At 42.0% G+C, this 20026-nt stretch overlaps 3 protein-coding genes and 1 long non-coding RNA gene across 9 annotated transcripts in view; 3 read left to right on the plus strand and 1 right to left on the minus strand.

Annotated features, from left to right (window-relative positions):
- wwp1 (WW domain containing E3 ubiquitin protein ligase 1) overlaps positions 1-3804 on the plus strand; it is a 36017-nt gene extending 32213 nt beyond the window's left edge. For all 5 annotated transcript variants that reach the window (XM_076290963.1, XM_076290967.1, XM_076290968.1 and 2 more), the window contains 5 exons: positions 724-844; positions 945-1049; positions 1146-1242; positions 1581-1653; positions 1916-3804. In XM_076290963.1, the coding sequence (XP_076147078.1) occupies positions 724-844; positions 945-1049; positions 1146-1242; positions 1581-1653; positions 1916-2015 (496 nt within the window). In that variant the 3' untranslated portion in view covers positions 2016-3804. The remainder of the gene's footprint in view (positions 1-723; positions 845-944; positions 1050-1145; positions 1243-1580; positions 1654-1915) is intronic.
- LOC143131370 (uncharacterized) lies at positions 133-661 on the plus strand. The gene is made up of 3 exons (XR_012988096.1): positions 133-320; positions 435-481; positions 522-661. It is a non-coding gene; the product is annotated as an uncharacterized LOC143131370 (long non-coding RNA).
- A 330-nt stretch (positions 3805-4134) lies between the features above and the next one.
- On the minus strand, positions 4135-14334 carry rmdn1 (regulator of microtubule dynamics 1). Its single transcript, XM_076290972.1, has 10 exons — positions 13935-14334; positions 12978-13083; positions 9925-10012; positions 7901-8060; positions 6581-6670; positions 6424-6479; positions 6244-6331; positions 6002-6032; positions 5306-5439; positions 4135-4373 (listed from the first exon to the last, which is right to left on the minus strand). Exons 1-10 carry the CDS (start codon positions 14046-14048, stop codon positions 4329-4331), a joined length of 912 nt encoding a protein of 303 aa, XP_076147087.1. The 5' UTR covers positions 14049-14334; the 3' UTR covers positions 4135-4328.
- Positions 14335-18744: 4410 nt separating this feature from the next.
- The window catches only part of cpne3 (copine III), a 34362-nt gene continuing 33080 nt past the window's right edge, over positions 18745-20026 (plus strand). For both annotated transcript variants that reach the window (XM_076290970.1, XM_076290971.1), the window contains exons 1-3: positions 18745-18844; positions 19434-19567; positions 19727-19906. In XM_076290970.1, coding sequence (XP_076147085.1) covers positions 19436-19567; positions 19727-19906 — 312 coding nt within the window. In that variant the 5' untranslated portion in view covers positions 18745-18844; positions 19434-19435. The remainder of the gene's footprint in view (positions 18845-19433; positions 19568-19726; positions 19907-20026) is intronic.

Below are 20026 nucleotides of genomic sequence, written 5' to 3' on the forward strand. Positions count from 1 at the left end.
GACAGTACATTGGGTAGGTACAGACAGTAGGTAGGTACAGACATTACATTGTGTAGGTACAGACAGTATATTGGGTAGCAGGTACTGACAGTACATTGGGTAGGTACAGACGGTACATTGGGTAGGTACAGACAGTAGATTGGGTAGTAGGTACTGACAGTACATTGTATAGGTACAGACAGTAGGTAGGTACAGACAGTAGATTGGGTAGGTACAGACAGTAGATTGGGTAGTAGGTACAGACGGTACATTGGGTAGAGTACAGATATTGGGTAGGTACAGACAGTAGATTGGGTAGGTACAGACAGTACATTGGGTAGGTACAGACATTGGATAGGTACAGACAGTACAGACAGGTACAGACAGTGCATTGACAGTACAGACAGTACAGACAGGTACAGACATTGGGTAGCTACAGACAGTAGATTGGGTAGGTACAGACAGTAGATTGGGTAGTAGGTACAGACAGTGCATTGGGTAGGTACAGACGGTGCATTGGGTAGGGTACAGACATTGGGTAGGTACAGACAGTAGATTGGGTAGGTACAGACGGTAGATTGGGTAGCTACAGACAGTACATTGGGTAGGTACAGACAGTACATTGGGCTCTCAGCTCTCAGAAGTGTTAGCATAGCAGCTCATTGCTTGGCAACTCCATGTGAAATATCTGTGTTGTACAGTTGCTTTAGTGTGTGTTTGTGTGTGTGTGTATGTGATTTCTAGGTTGATGGCGGAGTGGCGTTTCTCTCGAGGGGTGGAGGGCCAGACTAAAGCCTTCCTGGACGGTTTCAATGAAGTGGTGCCCTTACAGTGGCTGCAGTACTTTGATGAGAAGGAGCTGGAGGTGACTGGCTCACACACAAATACAAAAACACAATATATGTACACACAAGTACATTCAAACACCTACTAGACTAAAGCGCGCGTGTGTGTGTGTGTGTTAGGTGATGCTCTGTGGGATGCAAGAGGTTGACCTGCAGGACTGGCAGAGGAACACCGTATATCGCCACTACACACGGAACAGCAAACAGATCATGTGGTTTTGGCAGGTATGCAGATACTCAAATGAAAATGTGTGTGTGCGCGCGCGTGTGCCCATGCAGTGGTCATTCCTGTGTCTAACTTGCTCTTTTGCGTGTCCACAGTTTGTGAAGGAGGTGGACAATGAGGTGCGTCTCCGACTGATGCAGTTTGTGACGGGGACGTGCAGGCTGCCACTAGGGGGTTTCGCTGAGCTCATGGGTAACCCAGCATCCTCCCCCTCCCCTCCCCTCCTCTCCTCTCCCTCTTCCTCTGTCTTACCTTTGCCTCCTCCCGTCATGGTGATGTTTCACCTCTGATGTTCGCCTACAAAAATGCCCCGAAGCTGCCATGTTTGCCCATATAAGGAGGTCCGGATCTCCTCATATGGTCAAAGATGGTATCCGGATCTCCTTATATGGGCAAAGATGGTACCCAGATCCCCTTATATGGGCAAAGATGGCAGCTTTGGGGCTTGTTATTGGGGGACCTTCAGAGGTCAAATTACCATGTGTACTGTATCTCTGATCTGTTTCTCCTTCTTTCCTCTACCCTTGCAGGCAGCAATGGTCCGCAGAAGTTCTGCATAGAGAAGGTTGGGAAGGACACCTGGCTTCCTCGCAGTCACACCTGGTCAGTATGGCGCCCCTAGAACTTGACCTTTGACCTTATTGTCCTATTTTTTGGCCCTCTTTCATAACCTTGTAGTTTATGATATTGACACAATGACAGAAAAATGACAAAATGAATGTAGCTAAGCCTTGAGAAATGTCAGGCTCTGCTGGGGTGAAGTTGAAAGCTGACACATGTAAGTTTGTTTGTTTGTTTGTTTGCTTGCTGTAAACATTAGACTTGTCTGTGATGTGACTTGTTTTTTTTTCTTTCTTCCCATCAGTTTCAACAGGCTGGACCTGCCTCCCTACAAGAGCTTTGAGCAGTTAAAGGAGAAGCTGCTCTTCGCCATCGAGGAGACGGAGGGATTCGGCCAGGAGTAACCCCCCCACCCGTGCCCCCCCCCAGCGGCCCTTCTTCCCCACCCCACTCACCAAAAGGAAGAGAATTGCACAGATATTTACCAATGTACATAAGCTATTCTCACATTTCAAACCAAAATCTTAATGGGCAACCTCATGTTAGTGATTTTTAGCTCTTCTTCTCCTCCCGTGTGTCTGGCTGTGATTATGCAAGCAAACGCTCCCGCACTTCTCCTGAAAAGACTCTGCCTGGCCGAACAGGTGTGTGAGCGAGACAGTCTGCATGTGAATGTGTGTGTGTGTGTGTATATGAGAGAGAAAGTAGTGAAACTCATTGCTTAGCTCTAGTTTTATAGAGCTACTGAGACCGTATGACTGACAGCTGATCTTGTTGCTGCTGCCACCCCCTCCAAACAGTATTCAACACCGCGCTGAGGGGTGTGTGTGTGTATGTATGTGTGTGTGTGTGTATTCATGTGTGTGAAAAGGAAGCTGTACAAAGGTGAGTGTACAGCTCTGCGGTGGCCTTACTAAGTTTGTATGTGTATGTGGGGGTGAAGTGTGTGTTCTCTGTGTCTGGGTGTGTGTTTGTGCTGTGGCCATGTTTTTGTGTGTGTGTGTGTGTGTGTGTGTGTGTGTGTGTGTGTGTGTGTCTGTGTGTCTGTGTGTGTGTGTGTGTTGTCATCTCCTTGTCCCTGCTTTGGCTGTGTGTGTTAATTTGTGAGGACGACATCCTGTCCATTGTGGTCAGGATACTAACTATAAGCACTGTCTCTAATGCAACTATACACACAGACAGCATCTCTAATGAAAGAATAGATACATTTACACACACACACACACGCCAAAGAAGACCAGTAACCAATTTGTCACAACACCATTGGATACTGGACGGGACGTTCGCTGTGTGCTATGGCTTTGAGGTCATGATCTACGGACCTCTGGACATTGTCTTGCCGGTCTCATTCGATGCTATCGTGTAGCAACACACACACACACACACACACACACACATTCTCTCTCTCTTGCCTGCAAACCCACACCAGAGCAGTAATGTGCCTGTTTCCACGCGAACGCACCGCTTCACCGTGTCCATTTCCTCCTCAACGCAGAAGGACTCTGTTCTAGGTTTTTTTCCCCTTGTTTTGATTTTTCTGCTGTCTGGTCTGAAATGTGAACTCTCTCCCCGGCGGTGGCTCCACAAGGACAGCCCAACACCCCCATGCCCCACCGGACGCTCTGCCTCTGATCATGCCTCCTCTGATGAGTGCTCCTGCTAGCCACCTTGCCCCAGACTATCACACACACACACACACACACACACTCGTGGCTCACAAAAGCAACAAATAACGAGATTCTCGCTTCTCCCTGAAAACAAAAACAATAACAAATGATTGTATGAGGAGCAGAGCAGATCTCGCCCATCAAGTGAAGCTGCCTGGTCAGGCCATTGACCCCCTTGACACAAACACACACACACTCTTGCGTGCTCAGAAACCCAGTGTAACATATCAGCTGTAGATAGACACTGTACAGACTGACCCTTGCTGGAGATGTGTATAAAGTATTCATTTTTAATCTGCTTTACCCATTGTAATGGATTAATTAATTGACTGACTGACTGACTGATTAATTGATTGATCGGTTGAATGAATGGAGACGCACACAAAAAAAAACAAATCTGTGGGGGGTGTGCGCTGTGCTCAGGATTCACCAAAACCCTGTTGGCTGTCGATCTGTGTGTGTGTTTTTTTTCTTGGTTGGATCTGCCTGTGGAAGACATGTACTTAATAAATGTGTCCGACCAGCAGTTCTCTGCCTTTGCTTGTGTGGAGCATGGTGTTGGGGCGGTGGTAGTGGTAGCCAGAAAAGTTGTGGGTTCAATTCCCGGCTTCCATAGTTGTGCCCTTGAGCAAGGCACTTAGACCCGAGTTGCTCTGGGGACGATGGCCCTTGTACTACAATTGGCATGTGTAAGTCACTTTGGATAAAAAGCATCTGCTGAATGAATGCATACATGTAATGCAGGATGTGCTGTTGGGGCATTTACAGGAAGCCCAGGGGAAGGGGGAGCAAGGAAACTGAATTTCCATACTGAGCTCATGACTTTTTTTGATATCATGGAGACTTGTGCAACCAGAGGTGTTACAAAATTACTTATTTTATTTTATTTTATTTCAAAAGTTAAGGGAAGTTTGTAAACCATTCAGCACTTTGGAACAGACAAGATTAAGGCAGATTTACAGGGAATTACTGTAACAACAGAAACAGACTGAAATAATCCAAGCTGCCCCTACATCTGGAGCAGAGTCGCTCCTCTTCAGAAGGGATACATCATGCGTTGAGCTTCTTGAGAAGATCCACAGCCTCTTTATGCACCTGAGAGGAAAATACACACTTGTCATTTTTATCCAGATATCACAATTTGTAATAAGTTAATGCTGAAAAGGAGCATGCATTGTATTCTGCAGGAGCTTTACATTTGACTTTTGTATATTGGTGAAAAGGTGCCCTTTCATTAGACCCCAGGAAACAAAGGTTCTGTGCTATAATCATTGACAACAATGGTGGTCCCAGCACAAATGACGATAGCACTGAAGCAGATGTGATGAAAGTCATGATGATATTGGACCAATTTTCTTTGTGAATGAATAATGTATCGTAAATAAATAAATGTTCTTCCTTAAAATACAGGGGTCATGAGTATTCACACCCCTATGTTACAGTAAATTCCCATAGCATCATAGCATAATAGGCTAACTGAAATAACACCTTGCCAATCTCTAGGTATGGTGAAGGGTTTTTGATGATGTGTGGGGCTATTTTAATTCCAAAGGCCAAGGGAACTTTATCAGGATGCATAGTATCCTGGATCCATTAAATAACTGGCCTAAAAATCTGTCTGCCACTATGGGAATTTAACATAGGGGTGTGAATACTTGATCCCTGTATTTTTAGAAAGAACATTTATTTACTTACAATACCTTATTTCTCATTTTTTTACTTAAGGCATTAAGATCAATTTCCAAAAGATGATTTTATATTCCTCTTTTAGACAACTTTAGCATGGGTTCAAAAACTTATGAGCCTCACTGTGAAGCTGAAGAGCTAAGGGCTATTCAAACTATAGCAGTAACTATAACATAACTTTATAAAAAAAAAAGTATTTGTCTAACTAATAGGAATGACAACGTCCACACTAAATATAACAATATCGACAAGAAGGACAACATCTTCTGTGTCACTTTCCGTTATCGTTATAGTCATTGTGGTGTGAATGGAGCATTACTGGTACAGAAGGGAGATGGCACCTGTTTATCTTCTTCTGTGTGAGGGGCATAATCTCGCGCTCTGGTCAGCCATGCCAATGCGTTCCCATTATCCTTCATCATCATGTAGGTCTTCCCCATCATCAGCAGGTTCTTACTGTAGAAGTTAGGATCCACTGCACCAAGAGGGAAACAAGAAGTAGTGTGTTAGCTATCAGACAAAACAGTCAGATTTGCTTGGCGGATTCATAAGAGTGACGATATAAGTATATACCCATATGATGGGTGTGGTATGTGATTGCCAAAAAAAGGGCAGAGTGATCTAGCCCAGTGGTTCTCAAACTTTTTTTCTCATTCCCCACTTTGGAGGTGGGGAATTTTCAAGCCCCACCTGACCCCATCAACCCGGCAAAATGGTAACGTTCAAATATCTTTTTTTGCATTTTGGTTACAAGATACATTTCCCATCTCGGTCCGCTGGATCGGATGTTATTTTAATTCATATGTTGGTCTGTTTATGACATGTTTGTGTGTGGCTGTTTTGTTTTGAATCTATGATCTTCCTTGTCAAAAAAGAAAGGCATAATTAAAAATAGGCACAATTTTTTATTATTATTATTTCCTCCTGTTCCTCGCGCCCTACTTGTCATGTCTCTGTGCCTCACACTTTGAGAACCACTGATCTAGCCTAAGTGATGACAGTTAAGTAAACAATGATGTCACAGTGCTGAGCAGTACCTTCCTCTGCTTGCTGGAAAAAGGCGAGGGCCTGAAATTATCAAGAACAGAGAGGAACATCAGCTCAGAAAACACCAAGATCTTAACAATGCCCTTCAATCAGAAAACACCAAGATCTTCACAATGGCATTCAATTTCCTTTGTTCCTTGACTTGGCCTAAAGCTATCCATGATTACACTAGTCTGTTTGAATAGCAATGTTGCTTACGTGCATAAGGGTTGGGTTATTTAACTTAATTTACCTCCTCAAATGTGGCAGTGGGCGGAGAGGCAAATATCATAGCCGCTACTTTGCGTTGGTACCACGGAAGCTCCGCAAACGCAAAGCACCTGTCGGGTGAAAACAAATCATGCTACCACTATTTTGCCCTGAATATGGCACATCCCATTTAAAACTAGTGAAAAGAGCACAAGCTACTTACCAATAGCCAAGTATGTGTAAAGAGGTGGCATCTTTGGGGTTGAGCTTTACTGCCCTCTGCAGGAGACAAAAATAAGTTCAGTTTTTAAGCACTTCTGAGACCTGTTTTCCCCCTTAATCTGATCATCTGAAATTGTGTACTACATTAATATGCCTACCTCCAGATGTTCTCTAATGATGTAGGAGTTCCCAATTTTCACTTTGACTCCTTCGTAATCGCCAACGTCACTCAGGCACACTGCATACCACTGGCCCACAGAAAACATTCAGTTGTTCAGACATAGCAAGCAGGCGTTTGTTCTTTGAAACCACTTTAAACAACAGACTAATGCAGTAGTGAGAGAAGCATTCAGTTCATGGCGGTCCGGGAAGATTGCAGGAGGCAGTGACAACTACTAACAGCGGAAGGCTACAGTATATCCACACTATTCAGTTTTTATTTGAATACCAAACACCAGAAATAAATTTCGTGCAGACGGAATTTGAAAGACAACCGATTATCCCGCCCCTCAGACTGAGCACTGCGAACTGTAAATCCCCAGACCCTACATTTTAATGTGGGTCTGGCTCGTCAGGCTATGTCGTCCCCATATTCATTTGAAAACTCTGGCTTTGTATTTTAATGTGCATGTAAACATCTGAAAATGTGAAACGTAGACACTTGTGTTCTCTTCTTAATTAGACCTGGTCAGTGTGATGTTTTTTTTTGACTCTCCATGACTCACTCACACACACACACTCACTCACTGACACAGTTAGTCTGCCAGCGGTGAACGTACCATGGAGATCAGAGAGGATGAGAAGTGTAGGTGGACAGTGAGTGGGACTAATGACTGAATATTTCATTTAAAGGGACACCAGGCAAGCTTGATGCTTTTTCTCTACGAAACTCCCCCTTGCTCGGTCTGAAGCTCTTTTCCTTTTCTTTGCGTCTTCCGTCAAGGGTTTTCGCTGCTTCTTCGCCGGCTCTGCCATTATACACATGTTTGCAACAATCTCTAGCGTTTCGTTAGCCTGCCTCTGTGCTGTAAACTGATCCTTCTTCGGTCGGCGGGTAGGATACACCGAACTTGCAAGTGGGATATTCTTCCTACAGGCTGTAGGGGCGGGCGAGAGAGCCTTCATTCGCCCCGTAATGAGTCATTTAACCATATACCGACTTACGAAGATGATTAATTAACATGAAAACGTTGCCTGGTGTCCCTTTAATTTCATTCGGTTAGACAAAAAGCAGCATACTTATATTACAGATATTACAACAAATAAAAGCCATGTCCGGGATTAAATAATAGTCCGAGACTTATTTCTAACATTGTCCCTGTTGTTAAAAGGGATAACTTTAAGGGATAAGACTTTATCAAGTGTGTATATTATACCACTCCCTGTTGTAATTGGACGTGTAGCAAAAACAAGAGTGATTGGCGTAACATGCTGGTAGTCGGCTCATCATAGATAAGTAGCTCATCGGAGCAGGTTACCTTATGAGCAGCAAAGCAGGCGTCGTTCCTCTCTAGGGCCCGCGTGGCGTATTCTAACGCCTCATAGGTCAGCTTCTTCTTCTGGTCTACCTCCACGTGCGACATGAGAGAGAGGTCACGACACGCCCTTGCAAGGCGCCAAAGGAACTCTGCGTCATCACTGAACGGGAGAGGGGCACGTAAGTATTATTTCAGTAGCAAGTCTCTGAATGCATTTCTGGGTTTGGCTGAGCAATGATTTTAGTCTTAACCCTAGTTAACCCTTAGAACCCTAAGCTGTTTTTAGGGCACTTTCACTACCTTTATTCATAAGTCATTGTAAGTGCCACACACATATATTATATATTGTTTTTTTTCAGGAAAGTCTAGGCTATTCAGATCATTTCATGTATTAATACTAGCATTGATTTTATTTTGATTTTTAAAGAATTAAAATATAAAAAGTGTATTATAAAAATTCTTATATTTCGACATGTATCTCACCACAGCAAGCTCACAGCTCTACATGCATTTCATGTGTGTGTAGGGCAGACTGTCCTGAATCGGGCAATATAATTGCCATGTTGGAGGGATACTCTGGGGCTGAGCAATTTACAGAAATATTTGCTGTGTGATTTACGGAAATAAATGCCATTTTTTATTTAGTGATGAAAAATGACCTTTCTGCGCTCCATATCTGTGACACGAACTGATCTGACTTGACTTGACCCGAGGTTGCGTGTTAGCCTGCATGCCTGTGTGTATGCAGTCATAATAATTCTCAACTCTTTACTGCATTGCCATGAACAAAGTAAAGGCAAAAAAGGTGTTTATTTGTTGAACAAATTGGGATGCAATGTGAGCCTTGAATTGGATGCCATGCAGGAATTTGCTAGGATCTCAAAACCGGAATATGAACATGCTTTGCCATAGAGAAACACATGATAGCATTGGATTATAAACATGCTTTGCCACATGAACAGACAAAAACGTGGGGTAAGTCCAGCTATATGAAGTTATTATTTTGCTGTCACTTCATCTGTTTTATAACCCAGAAGGATGTACTTGGTATCAAATGATAGCTCTGAGTCTCCTCTTTCATCTGACATGCGTGGCATATCTATGCGATCACGGGTCCGCGAGTAATTCAAACGAGAGTAATGAGTGTGCAGCGTTGGTTTGTGTACATGACGTTATTATTTTGCAGTCACTTCGTCTGGTTTTATAAGCCAGAAGGATCAATAAACATGGTACCAATGGATAGCCCTGTGCCCCCTCTTTCATCTGATATGCTTGCCATATCGATGCGATCACGGGTTCGCGAGTAATTCAAACTAGAGTAATGTGTGTGCAGGTGAACGCAGAGAAGTATAGACTGTAAATATGATGCAATTTGATTTAATTTCATGATTTTTTTTAATTTTCATACTTGATCGTACAGACAAGTGTGTAGTCTCGTTGGAAAGCCCCACTTCTGCTCTGTCGTGCAATAAAGGTTTCATCTCGCTGCGATGAACCGTTCCGGAGCAATGTAACAGAGAAGAAAGGGTGTGTTTTTTGACGCACTTTGCGTCAATCGGGTTCTAAGGGTTAAGGGGCATTCATTTGTTTAAGCAGGGGGCTTAACTTTTACACATATGCACCCCACTCTCTCTAGCTCTCTCTCAAGTAAGACCTCTTTAAGGCGGTAGATGTTACACATTGCATGCATAATGGCAAAGTGTATGTCTGGTAGGGCATGCCTTTCCAGTCTTCTATGATGTGTTAGTCCAGTTTGGTCTTGCGCAGCTGACTTATAGGCAATGCTAAAACCAAGGCCACAGCACTACTCATGAGATAAGCGTAGGTGAAAGCAGAGTAAAGGGCATTGATGACTGATATACAACCACACGCTCACTCCCAGCATGAATGAACTCTTGAGGCATTTTGCCTTCTCCATCACAACACACACACTCTTACTCACATTTAACTGTGTGCTCCATCTGAGCAAATCATTGCATCCTTTCTTTGCACACTCACATACCTGTATAATTATAACTTTGTACCTGCTTTTGTACTGCAGTAGGAGCTGGTGGAGTTTCTCTGTTTCCCCAGAGCTGTAGAGATAGTCAGCCTGTTCCAGAACCTCTTCCACTGCAACAAAACCCACCAGCAGGGTTGGGTCAGATTACTTTGAAATGTAATCCATTACTGACTACAAATTACATGGCAATTTTTGTAATCAGTAACGTAATCAGTTGGATTACCAAAAACATGTAACGTAATCTGATTACTTTAGGATTACTTTTAGATTATCTGGACATTTTATCATAACTCGGTTGCCGCTTTGGGTCGAATCTGTGACGCATGCACGTCAGCTCAAAACCAGGCCATTTTCGTGGGTCTATCACTAGGTGGCAGTCTCGCCAGGTCACTTCCCAGAAATTTTACAGGCAACACTTCATATTTCATGAAAGACATTATATCTCCATTTCTAGAAAAAAAACAGCGATTTTGATGAAAACTAGCCACTGTTTAGCTTGGGATTTCTCAGGAACAGAGGCGTGTAGAAATACACGGTTTGCACCCACTGAGAGCTTAAAGTCTCACCTTTCAAACAAGGCATTGTATGTGTTCATAGCTATAACACAGAATATGCTGTGGCTGTACAAAAATCATCAACAATGGTCTAGATTGCTGGCACTCTAGGACAAAGATTCCGAAAACAGCTTGGCATTCAATGAGTTAAGTAAAAGAAAACCACCACAGAATTGGTGAAAGAATTCTCATTCTATTTTTCTTCTCCACTCTTCTCCAAACATGCACAACTCAGCTTAACCTTTATAAGGACACACCTGGATAAATAATTTAGCTTTCGCTGGATTTTTTTGACCCAGGGACATGGCCTGAGATTGGCATAAAAAAGGGAAGCATTAAATCCAAATGACACCATGTCCGTTTCAATTGTGGGGGTGAGAAAATTATTATTTTGGGATGTTTTTTCAACAAGGGGGGCCTGGTGACTTTCTCAAAGTAAACGGTAACACTAAAACAAGAGGCTACATTAAGATTAGGAGGAAAAGATCAGGCAGTGTGCCGAAAGACCTGCCCCAATAGTAGCCTATGTAAGTTAGTAAGTAAGTATATCTTTTGATCCCGTGAGGGACATTTGGTCTCTGCATTTATCCCAGTCCGTGAATTAGTGAAGTCGAACCGGCAAGCCCAAAGGCCGAAGCCCTAACCAGTAGGCCATGGCTGCCCCAAAAGGCAGCATTTGAACATTAAACCACACAATGTTTTTCATAAAAATTTAAAAAAAGATAAAAACACTTTTTTGATTCCATGTTTTTACCACATTGTCTTGCAACCTTTTGGCATGTGCAAGTGTCATTTTAAGTAAGAACAAACATATTGGTCAAGAGAAAAATCAATATTTGCCAGGGGTATGAATAATTTTGTTCTTAACTATATCTTAAAAAAAGTCTAAAAGGAACATCCGAATGAACCGCTTGTCAAATTAAAAGATGGCTAGGCTATCATAAAAAAGTTGCATTGTTTGCATGATAAAATGTAATCAGGTAATCCGCAACAATGTAACTGTAATCTGATTACACAATTTTTTTTATTGTAATCTGGGCTGATTATAGTTACTTGATTTTTGTAATCTGATTACGTAATCCAGATTACATGTAATCCGTTACTACCCAACCCTGCCCACCAGTAATCCATTACTAATCCAACACTACATATGCTTTACACAACTGGACTAGAGGAATATCCTCATTTTAAGGTAATTTCGCTCTCAATCAAAAGTTTGAAGTTGTTAATTTCGGTAAATAGACCCTAGGTTGTTTTTACTACAGAGTTACACTTTAAAAAAGCTTAAAATTAAGTTCCAGAGAACAACAAAGCTAAGCTCAGGCAGGCCAATGCAAGTACCCCTGGCTGCAGCTTGCAGATCGGGGCTGGGCTCAATGTGGGGCGGAGCGCAACGTTCAGCTCAGCCCAAAATCAGCTCGTCATTCCCCGTCCTCTCTGTGTCCGTCTATTTACCCGGACTCGGAGTTCCTCCTAATTTATAACTTGGACAGTAGGAAGCCAGATAGGCCCTAGCCCTACGGACATGGTCAGCGTGAGAAGAGGTGCGCCCAGCCCCACATTGAGCCCAGGCCTGATCTGCAAGCTGCAGCCAGGGGCTTCTCGGCCAATGTGTGTGTGTGTGTCCTAAATCGCACTAAAAGACTTTAGCTAGGAGTTTTCTCTTAAAAGTCATTCACAAAGCCTTTCAGACCTACTCCTAGTAAGGAAAAATGACAACTCCTAAACTAAAAGAGTGAGTCTTCGTTGCTATGGATGACGTCATTACTCATGCACGAGCTTGACTGAAGTGACCACCTTGATTGGCTGATGATTGTAACGCGGGAATGATTCCAAACACCTCCCTTACGATGATGAGTGACAGGTGACAGGTTTGAGAATGCGTGCGCTACACAAGTAGTGCGAAGGTCGTTAGATGATGAATAAACTGAACTGAATAAAAAGGCCTAGCCTAAATGAATAAAGAGTAAGGCAAAACAAATAGCCTAGTAGCCTAATGAAACATGCGGATTGGTGCAGTATCTTTGCAACATTATTAAATTAACCTGTCACCATAGCCTATGCCTACATTTGCAAAGAGGAGAACATTTTAATTTGATTCACAATGAAACGTTACATTTAATTTAAATGTTGACAATGAGTAGTTTTGGTTGTTGTTGGTGGTGTTATTGCATCCCCTTTATGCCTACAATACAAAATTGTTCCCTCGCGATTGGAAGCTCCTGTAGCTGCATATGCAATTCAAAACATCGCAACATGAAATGCCACAAAAAAGGGTTTGTGAATAGGTCTTAGTGAGTTAGGAGTCCTCTCAACTTCTTTTAAGCTGTCCCAGACTTAGGTGCTACTTTTAGGTCTAAAATGCTTTGTGAATTACTTTTAGTGAAAAAAAATTAGGAGTCCTAAAGTTAGGAGTGACACGCCCATTATTTTTAGGAGTTGCTCCTAAATTCGCCAGTTAGGAGCTACTTTTATCCTTAAAATTCTTTGTGAATACGGCCCCTGATGTGTTGAAGCTCACCTTGACTGAGTGCGTGGACTGTTGCGGCCCTCCGAAATCTCTGGTACAGCTCACCCCCCAGATAACAAACAGCAGGTACAGAGAGCAACCAGAGCCCCCCTTCAGCCTAAACACACACACACACACACACACACACACACACACACACACACACACACACACACACACACACACACACACACAAAGCATTCAAAAAGTTGGCTCATCATTGCACACACACACACTCACATACACAAGACAAGAGAACTGAATGTGTGAATCTTAGAATGAAGAGAGCTCTTGTTTGTTGAGTTTTACTAGAAGGGTCAGTTTCCCAGCCCATAGTTGTGCAGCCTGACCGATAATAGCCCCTGACACCTCAAATACGACTGGGGCAACCTCAAGTCAGGGCTGGGAGCCAGCTACCCAGACAGGGGCAACCCTGTGTCCTAGGGCTGCACGATCTTTGCAATTTGAGCTAATGCAATGAGCTTATCAGGCTGCAATTAATAATGCAGCTCGCAACTCTGTCCCAATGATTAATCTTGTCACATCCATGTTTCGATTCATGTCATTCTTCTTGTTTGACAGACAGTGAAGCTCACCTAACTTGAGTGTACTTCTCATGCTGTGTCCTTCAACATACAGTACAAACACAGACGGATGGACAGATTGACTGACAGATATATGCTAAGTTACACACACACAGAGAGTGAAGGGCAGAAATACCATGAGCAAGTCTTTGTAAAGATGTCTTTTGTGAAATGCATTTTACTAATCCATCTATTTAGAACCGAACGTCTTTAACAAAGACACTTGCATATATTAAGTTACCGACTTGTTTTGTTGTCAGAAGGCCGATCGGCTTTCAGATGCCCTTTGCCCTATATTGATAGTCTACATTCATTGAAACTGAGGCGCATTACTACTTCCGATTACTTCCTCCTTGCTGACATTGAACAATGTTAACATACTTACAGTTGCTGTCTGTCCTCGAACAGTTAGAGATCGTTTAAGTCTTGCCGAGCGGGCGGTCCTGCCCATTGGGAAGAAGACCCGGTTAACGGATCGCAGGAAGCTTGTAGTCGCCATGACTCCCCGATCTTACTGAACAGCAAAGAGTGACTGCCCTCAGAACACATAAGCTAATGTTGTCGAGACAGCCAGGCGGGAGGCGTTTAGGTGGAACGCCCCCTGTTCTGTTCTGTCGGTTTCTGACTTCAATGTGGTCTTCATCTTATTTAGCACCATGCCAAATGGATGTCCTATTTATTCTTGTCTAGTTCAAAATAAGCCCGAATGCACATCCATACAAATTTGTCATGAAGAAGGTCAGGATATAGCCCATTTCTGGGAGTGGCATTTTGCAATTTCTCATAAAATGTAGAGGGACTTGATATTTTGTACGGGTGGAAGCATGACCTTGGTTTTAAGAGTTCCGGATTTGTGCATAACATAGCATACAGCCTACTTCCAATATAATTTACTCTGCTTGGTTGGATTTGAAATAATCCTGAAGTTTCTCTGCATATTCACCGAGACATTTAAATACATTTGTTTTGTGTAAATTCATTTATGCTGGAAAAGTGTTCCAATAAGATAATAGAATAAGATACTTTATTGCCACACAACAATGTTCATACAGAAAATCCAATAAGGGATAAAAGAAAGAAAAAAAGAATAAATAAATAGTTTAGATCCGTTTTGTAGTGTTTTTTGTAGTCCTAATAGGAGTCTGATTGCTGAAGATAAGATCAGATAAGATTAAATAATAATATAAGTTATAAGGAAATATAAAAGAACACAAAAATGTTGTAGCTTAAAAATGTTGTCCTTTTCTGGGTTTAGACAATGAAATGCTATACAAAAAATGGAAGTTCAGGGGGGTATTCCAAGTACATGGTTCAATGACAATGACTGGTTGACAAACCTTGGTAAGTTAACTCAGAGTAGGCTAAGTGATAAATCTTCTACCACAAGCCTTATGGCATTGTTTTGTTAGGAGAATGAAGTCATACAGCTCTTTTATCAGGAGGTTTACCACTTACTCTGAGTTAATTTACTCAGGTTTATCATTAAACTACGTACTTGGAATACATAGGCCTACAGTTCTTTCTAAAACCGATACCTGTTTCTTGCTGGCCTATTTTAATGGCTTTTTCTTTCTCCCACTCTGGCACCCAAAGCACCGCCACATAGACCTCTTTTTCTTTTAATTTATTGACACACATCAGGGTACCTATTCCAAGTACAGTTTAGTGACAAACCTGGGTAAGTTAACTCAGAGTAAGTGGTAAACCTCCTAATAGAAGAGCAGACATGGGCAGTATTTTAATTATAAGGGCAATTCCATGCAAAGGTCATCCTTACCATGGAGAAAAAAGTTGTGCACACACAAATAGAACAAATAGAAATACTTTGAGGGATTGTATTTGAGTATTTCAAATACTTAAGAAAAATCTGTGATTTTTCTCTCAAATAAGCCAAAATTTCATCACTCAGTTAACTACCTATAACCATGACAATAAGATATGCTTATCATAGTCCAGGAGCCAAAGGCCAGAATCTTGGTGAACCTGGTTTTGTTGGTTAAAGTTTTTTTTTCTTTGCTGTTTCTTGTTAGGGGTTACTCCATAGGTAGGGTGCCTGGTGATATCCCTTGGGCAATTCCATATTCAGTTCTAAAGTTGACCTAAGTAGCAATCTGTCGATAAAAATGCCAATTTCATTACCCTTTTCGAAGGACAGCATAAAATGTAAACCCATTTGTCCTTTTTCTTGCAGTAATATGCCACATTGTGACCAGAGTGTTAGATCCAACTTTTCTCTTTTACGATCCCCTCTGGACACTTCAAAAAAGAAAAGAAAAACTCAATTTGTAAACCCAATTTTTTGTTTGTGCCAATTTGTGCCAATTTTATGTCACCCTGTAGACAACTTAAAATCATTAGATCTGTCTTTCTGTTTCATCATTCCCTTCCCTTTCATCATGCCCTCCCAAAACATTAAAAAGTTAAAAAGTAACTAACTTTAGTGGCTTGAATTGTCAGGTCTGTCAAGTGCTACAAGATTAAAATTTGAAAGCGATACAGGTAAGATACTGAGGGAGAACATTAGGACATGGACCCCATATGACCATGACCTTTGACCTTGAGTACCTAATAGCTGATGTTCATTCTCACTACAGGACAGTATTAAAACCACTTAATGGATATGACATGTGGATTTATGCAAGGGATAACATCCGCCGAGGTGTCCTGATATGCAGAAATAATGGAGGAGACGGACGCAAAGACCTCCCCGATGCGAAACAGAGTGGAGTTTTCTCCACAAAGTGAATTCATTCTCTATTTTAGGACACCTATAGGATGCTATTCGGTTTGTCCCTTATGTTGCCAGTCATGTATGTCGGCAACAGGCATTTATAGCACAAAAAGGGAAGTGCAGTTCAGTTTAAAAAGAGGCTGATCTGTTTAATTCGTCGTACTTTCATTGGTTACGGAAATGATGGTGGGTAGTTTGCTTTATTAGTTGATTCCACTGTTGCGAAGCCTGCTCGTTGTAGATATACTTCATAGGAGGCCCAATGTACAGAATTAATATCCCTCTGCCAGCCAGTCAGAAATTAGTATTTCTTATCTCTTGGGAATATGTTTTCAATAATGTGCCTTCTTTTAAAACTTGGTAAACCATGATTGTGTGGGTATTTTTGTATTTTCAGATTACTAATTACTTGTATTTTAATGAAATACTTTTTTCAAATCAGTATTTTGTATTTTATTTTTGTTTTGTTACATTTTATGAACCAGTATTTGCAGTTTGTAACAAAATAGTTTTTGATGTATTTGTGCCCACCTTTGTAGAAGAGCTGTATGGCTTCATTTTCCCAACAAAATGCCATAGGTCTCTTGTTGTAGGAGGTTTACCACTTACTCTGAGTTAACTTCCCCAGGTTTGTCACTAAACCACATACTTGGAATACCCCCCTGGCCTAAACTCCAGCAGCAATCACATCTGCCTACATCTGTATCAGACATGATGTGATAATCTGTGATATGATCCTCATCTGTTATCTGTGGTAAACATGGTATTAAATATTGTATTTTACAATTCCATTTTATAAGAAATACCATGCCAATAACACAGCTGTCGAAGATCAGGCAAATATGCAAATATGTTGTTTTATTTTAGCGTGTCAATAATTAAAACAAACATACACATAACCAATGAGCTTTGTTCTCTTCTATTGGCATGACCAGAGAATGACTAATATGACTGTAGACGGGCTCTGCATGATCATGTGGTTGTTGGTTAGAACATGCAGTTATGGAAAAAGGGACAATGATCAGTCAGTGAGTTCTTCCTTGAGATTTTGTTGAGCAATTTTAAACTCCATAGACAGTAAACCAGGTAAACATGACAGAGTTTTGCCAAGAAGGAACATGATCACATAGAGTAGCAAATTTTGTGGATAGGAATGTGATTAATGTGGACGGAGCTGAAGTTAAATTGAGTCCCGCCCACATTGAGGCCCGATCTACACACCAAAGATTAGATAGGCGGGACTCAGTGTACACTCTTCAGCCGGGAGTTTCCTAGCGTTCATGGGCTTCGGAAAAACCTTTTTCCGAGTGAAAACATCATCATTCCGCGTCATTCACGTCACGTAATGTGTGAGTCAGCAGAGGGAGTTATGGTGCATTCAGAGCACCTCGGAATGACAAGGACCGCCCCCATGGCTACTTTGTTTTTCCGACAGCAAGTGTTCATGTGCTTTGCCATTGGAATGTGTGACAAACACGGATGCCACAAAAAAGGTTAAAACATACACTCACTAATCCTAAACAAACAACTGTATTTGCTTAAAATATAGTGTAAGATGCTTGTGAAAGAAAGATATGCAGCTTTCAAGTGACAAAAACGGCAAATTCCCAAGTTCACATTAAAACTGTTGGACATGAAAGGCCACATATGGACTACAAACGAACTACAACGTGACGACAAAAGTGATGACGAGCCCCTAACTGGGCAACTCTGTTAGCAAAATCTAGCCCGTTTCCGACCTCTGACTCACAGTGAATGACACGGAATGATGATGTGACGTGAATGACACGGAATGATGATGTTTTCACTCGGAGAAAGGTTTTTCCAAAGCCCATGAACGCTAGGTTAAGTCATTTGTTGTGGCATCCGTATTTGTCACACATTCCGACGGCAAAGCACATGAACACTAGCCTAGAAATCTAGACGTGCCCCTAGCGGCAGCAAATTACCAGAAATCGAAACTCAATCAGGCCAATGAAATTGTGTATAGAGTCGTTAGGTGGGCTTAACATAATGATTGATGGTAGAGTTGCAACGGTTTGGCTTGAATTCCCTGCTACTTGAAAACAAATAAGATGGATGTTGCTGTTGGCGAACAGTGTGACACGAGTTAAGCTTTTATTAAGTTGGCAAACGTTTGAACTAGCCAATAGCTCCGCTGGTGGGAAACGCATGGGACTCATAGCGCTGCCGCTGTCCTATTGCGTGCAGAGGGAATTTGAAAGACAACTGATTATCCCGCCCCTCGGACTGAGCACTGCGAACGGTGAGTGCTCAGAGCCTACATTTTAATGTGGGTCTGGCTCGTCAGGCTACATGAACACTTGCTGTGGGAAAAACAAAGTAGCCACGGGGGCGGTCCTTTTCATTCCGAAGTACCTTGAATGCACCAAAAGTAGCCATGGGGGCGGTCCTTGTCATTCCGAAGTGCCCTGAATGCACCATCAGTCTCGCCTTTCGCTCAGATCGACCCACCCAGTGACATCACAGAGTCAGGCTAACATTTACGACACGGCTGTCATATTTTCCAGTTATTTTCAACAAAATCGTGACCAGCTGAACAAGTACGTATGAATTAGATTACCTTTACTTAGACTATGGATTGCAGTTGTAAATCACATTGGTATATTTTTGTCTTTGTAACCGTCATAGTCTGTTTCACTTTGAAGTGTGTGTTGATAACATTGATTGTCTTTTCTGTAACGTTAACATTAACGTTGTGTTTGAGCAGCTAACGTAACTTAAGTTAATGTTTACGTGTGGATTTATGGTAACGAGTCATGAGTCATGGTAGACATGTGAAGGTGTCCAGTCCAATTAGATATACCTATTATCTATCTCGTTGTTGCACACCGCAATAGTTATGCTAACCCGCTAGCTATAGGTGGCCGCCAACGTTTCTCTCACACTGGACTCAAGTATCGATAACATTACGCTAACATTATCCAGTTTGATTCTTTAGTTAGTTTGGTTTGGTTTGGTTCATTAGTTTGGTCGGATAATGAATTGTGTATAAGATACACACCCATCTAGTTAGCTTTGGTATGCGTAATCCTTGCCATTTGCTTGCTTGGTAAAGTTGACTGTAATTATGTAATTGTTTATTAGTCATAAGATGTACAGTTCCAATGTAATGCAGAAGCTGTGTTTCAGGCATGGCGGGGCAGTGTGTGACAAAAGTGGAACTGACCGTATCTTGTGAACATCTGCTGGACAGAGATGTAACATCCAAGTCTGATCCACTGTGTGTCTTGCTGATGAACTCCTCAGAATCACAATGGTTTGAGGTGAGAGCAGTCTGATTCTCTCTTCTTTGCACATGGGATACAATATGTAATGCAATATCTGTGTGAGGAAGTTAGGAAACTTTCCTAACTTCCTATTCCAATTCCTGTTCCTGTTCCTATTACAAATAATGTTAACTTATACTCAATTCAAACTTGTAGGTGGGCCGCACTGAGAAGGTGCAGAACTGCCTCAACCCAAAGTTTGCCAAGAAGTTTATGTTGGATTACTACTTTGAGGTGGTACAGAAGGTTAAGTTTGGCATTTACGACATTGACAACGCAACAGTGGATCTTGGTGATGATGACTTCCTTGGAGAGTTCGAGTGCACACTTGGTCAGGTAAGCACTTTATGTCCATGCATCATAGCTAAGGGGGTACCTTCAATTAAAATGCACAGGCACCGAGTCCAAGCTTCTGCAGAGCTGCTGCTGTGACAAGCTTGAGAGAGCCAGAGAAGA

This window comes from Alosa pseudoharengus, unplaced genomic scaffold, assembly GCF_046254945.1.
Source record: "Alosa pseudoharengus isolate Yale_2024_CS ecotype anadromous, Long Island Sound unplaced genomic scaffold, YU_APseudo_1.1 YU_APseudo_1.1_scf_18, whole genome shotgun sequence".
Lineage (NCBI taxonomy): Eukaryota > Metazoa > Chordata > Actinopteri > Clupeiformes > Clupeidae > Alosa > Alosa pseudoharengus.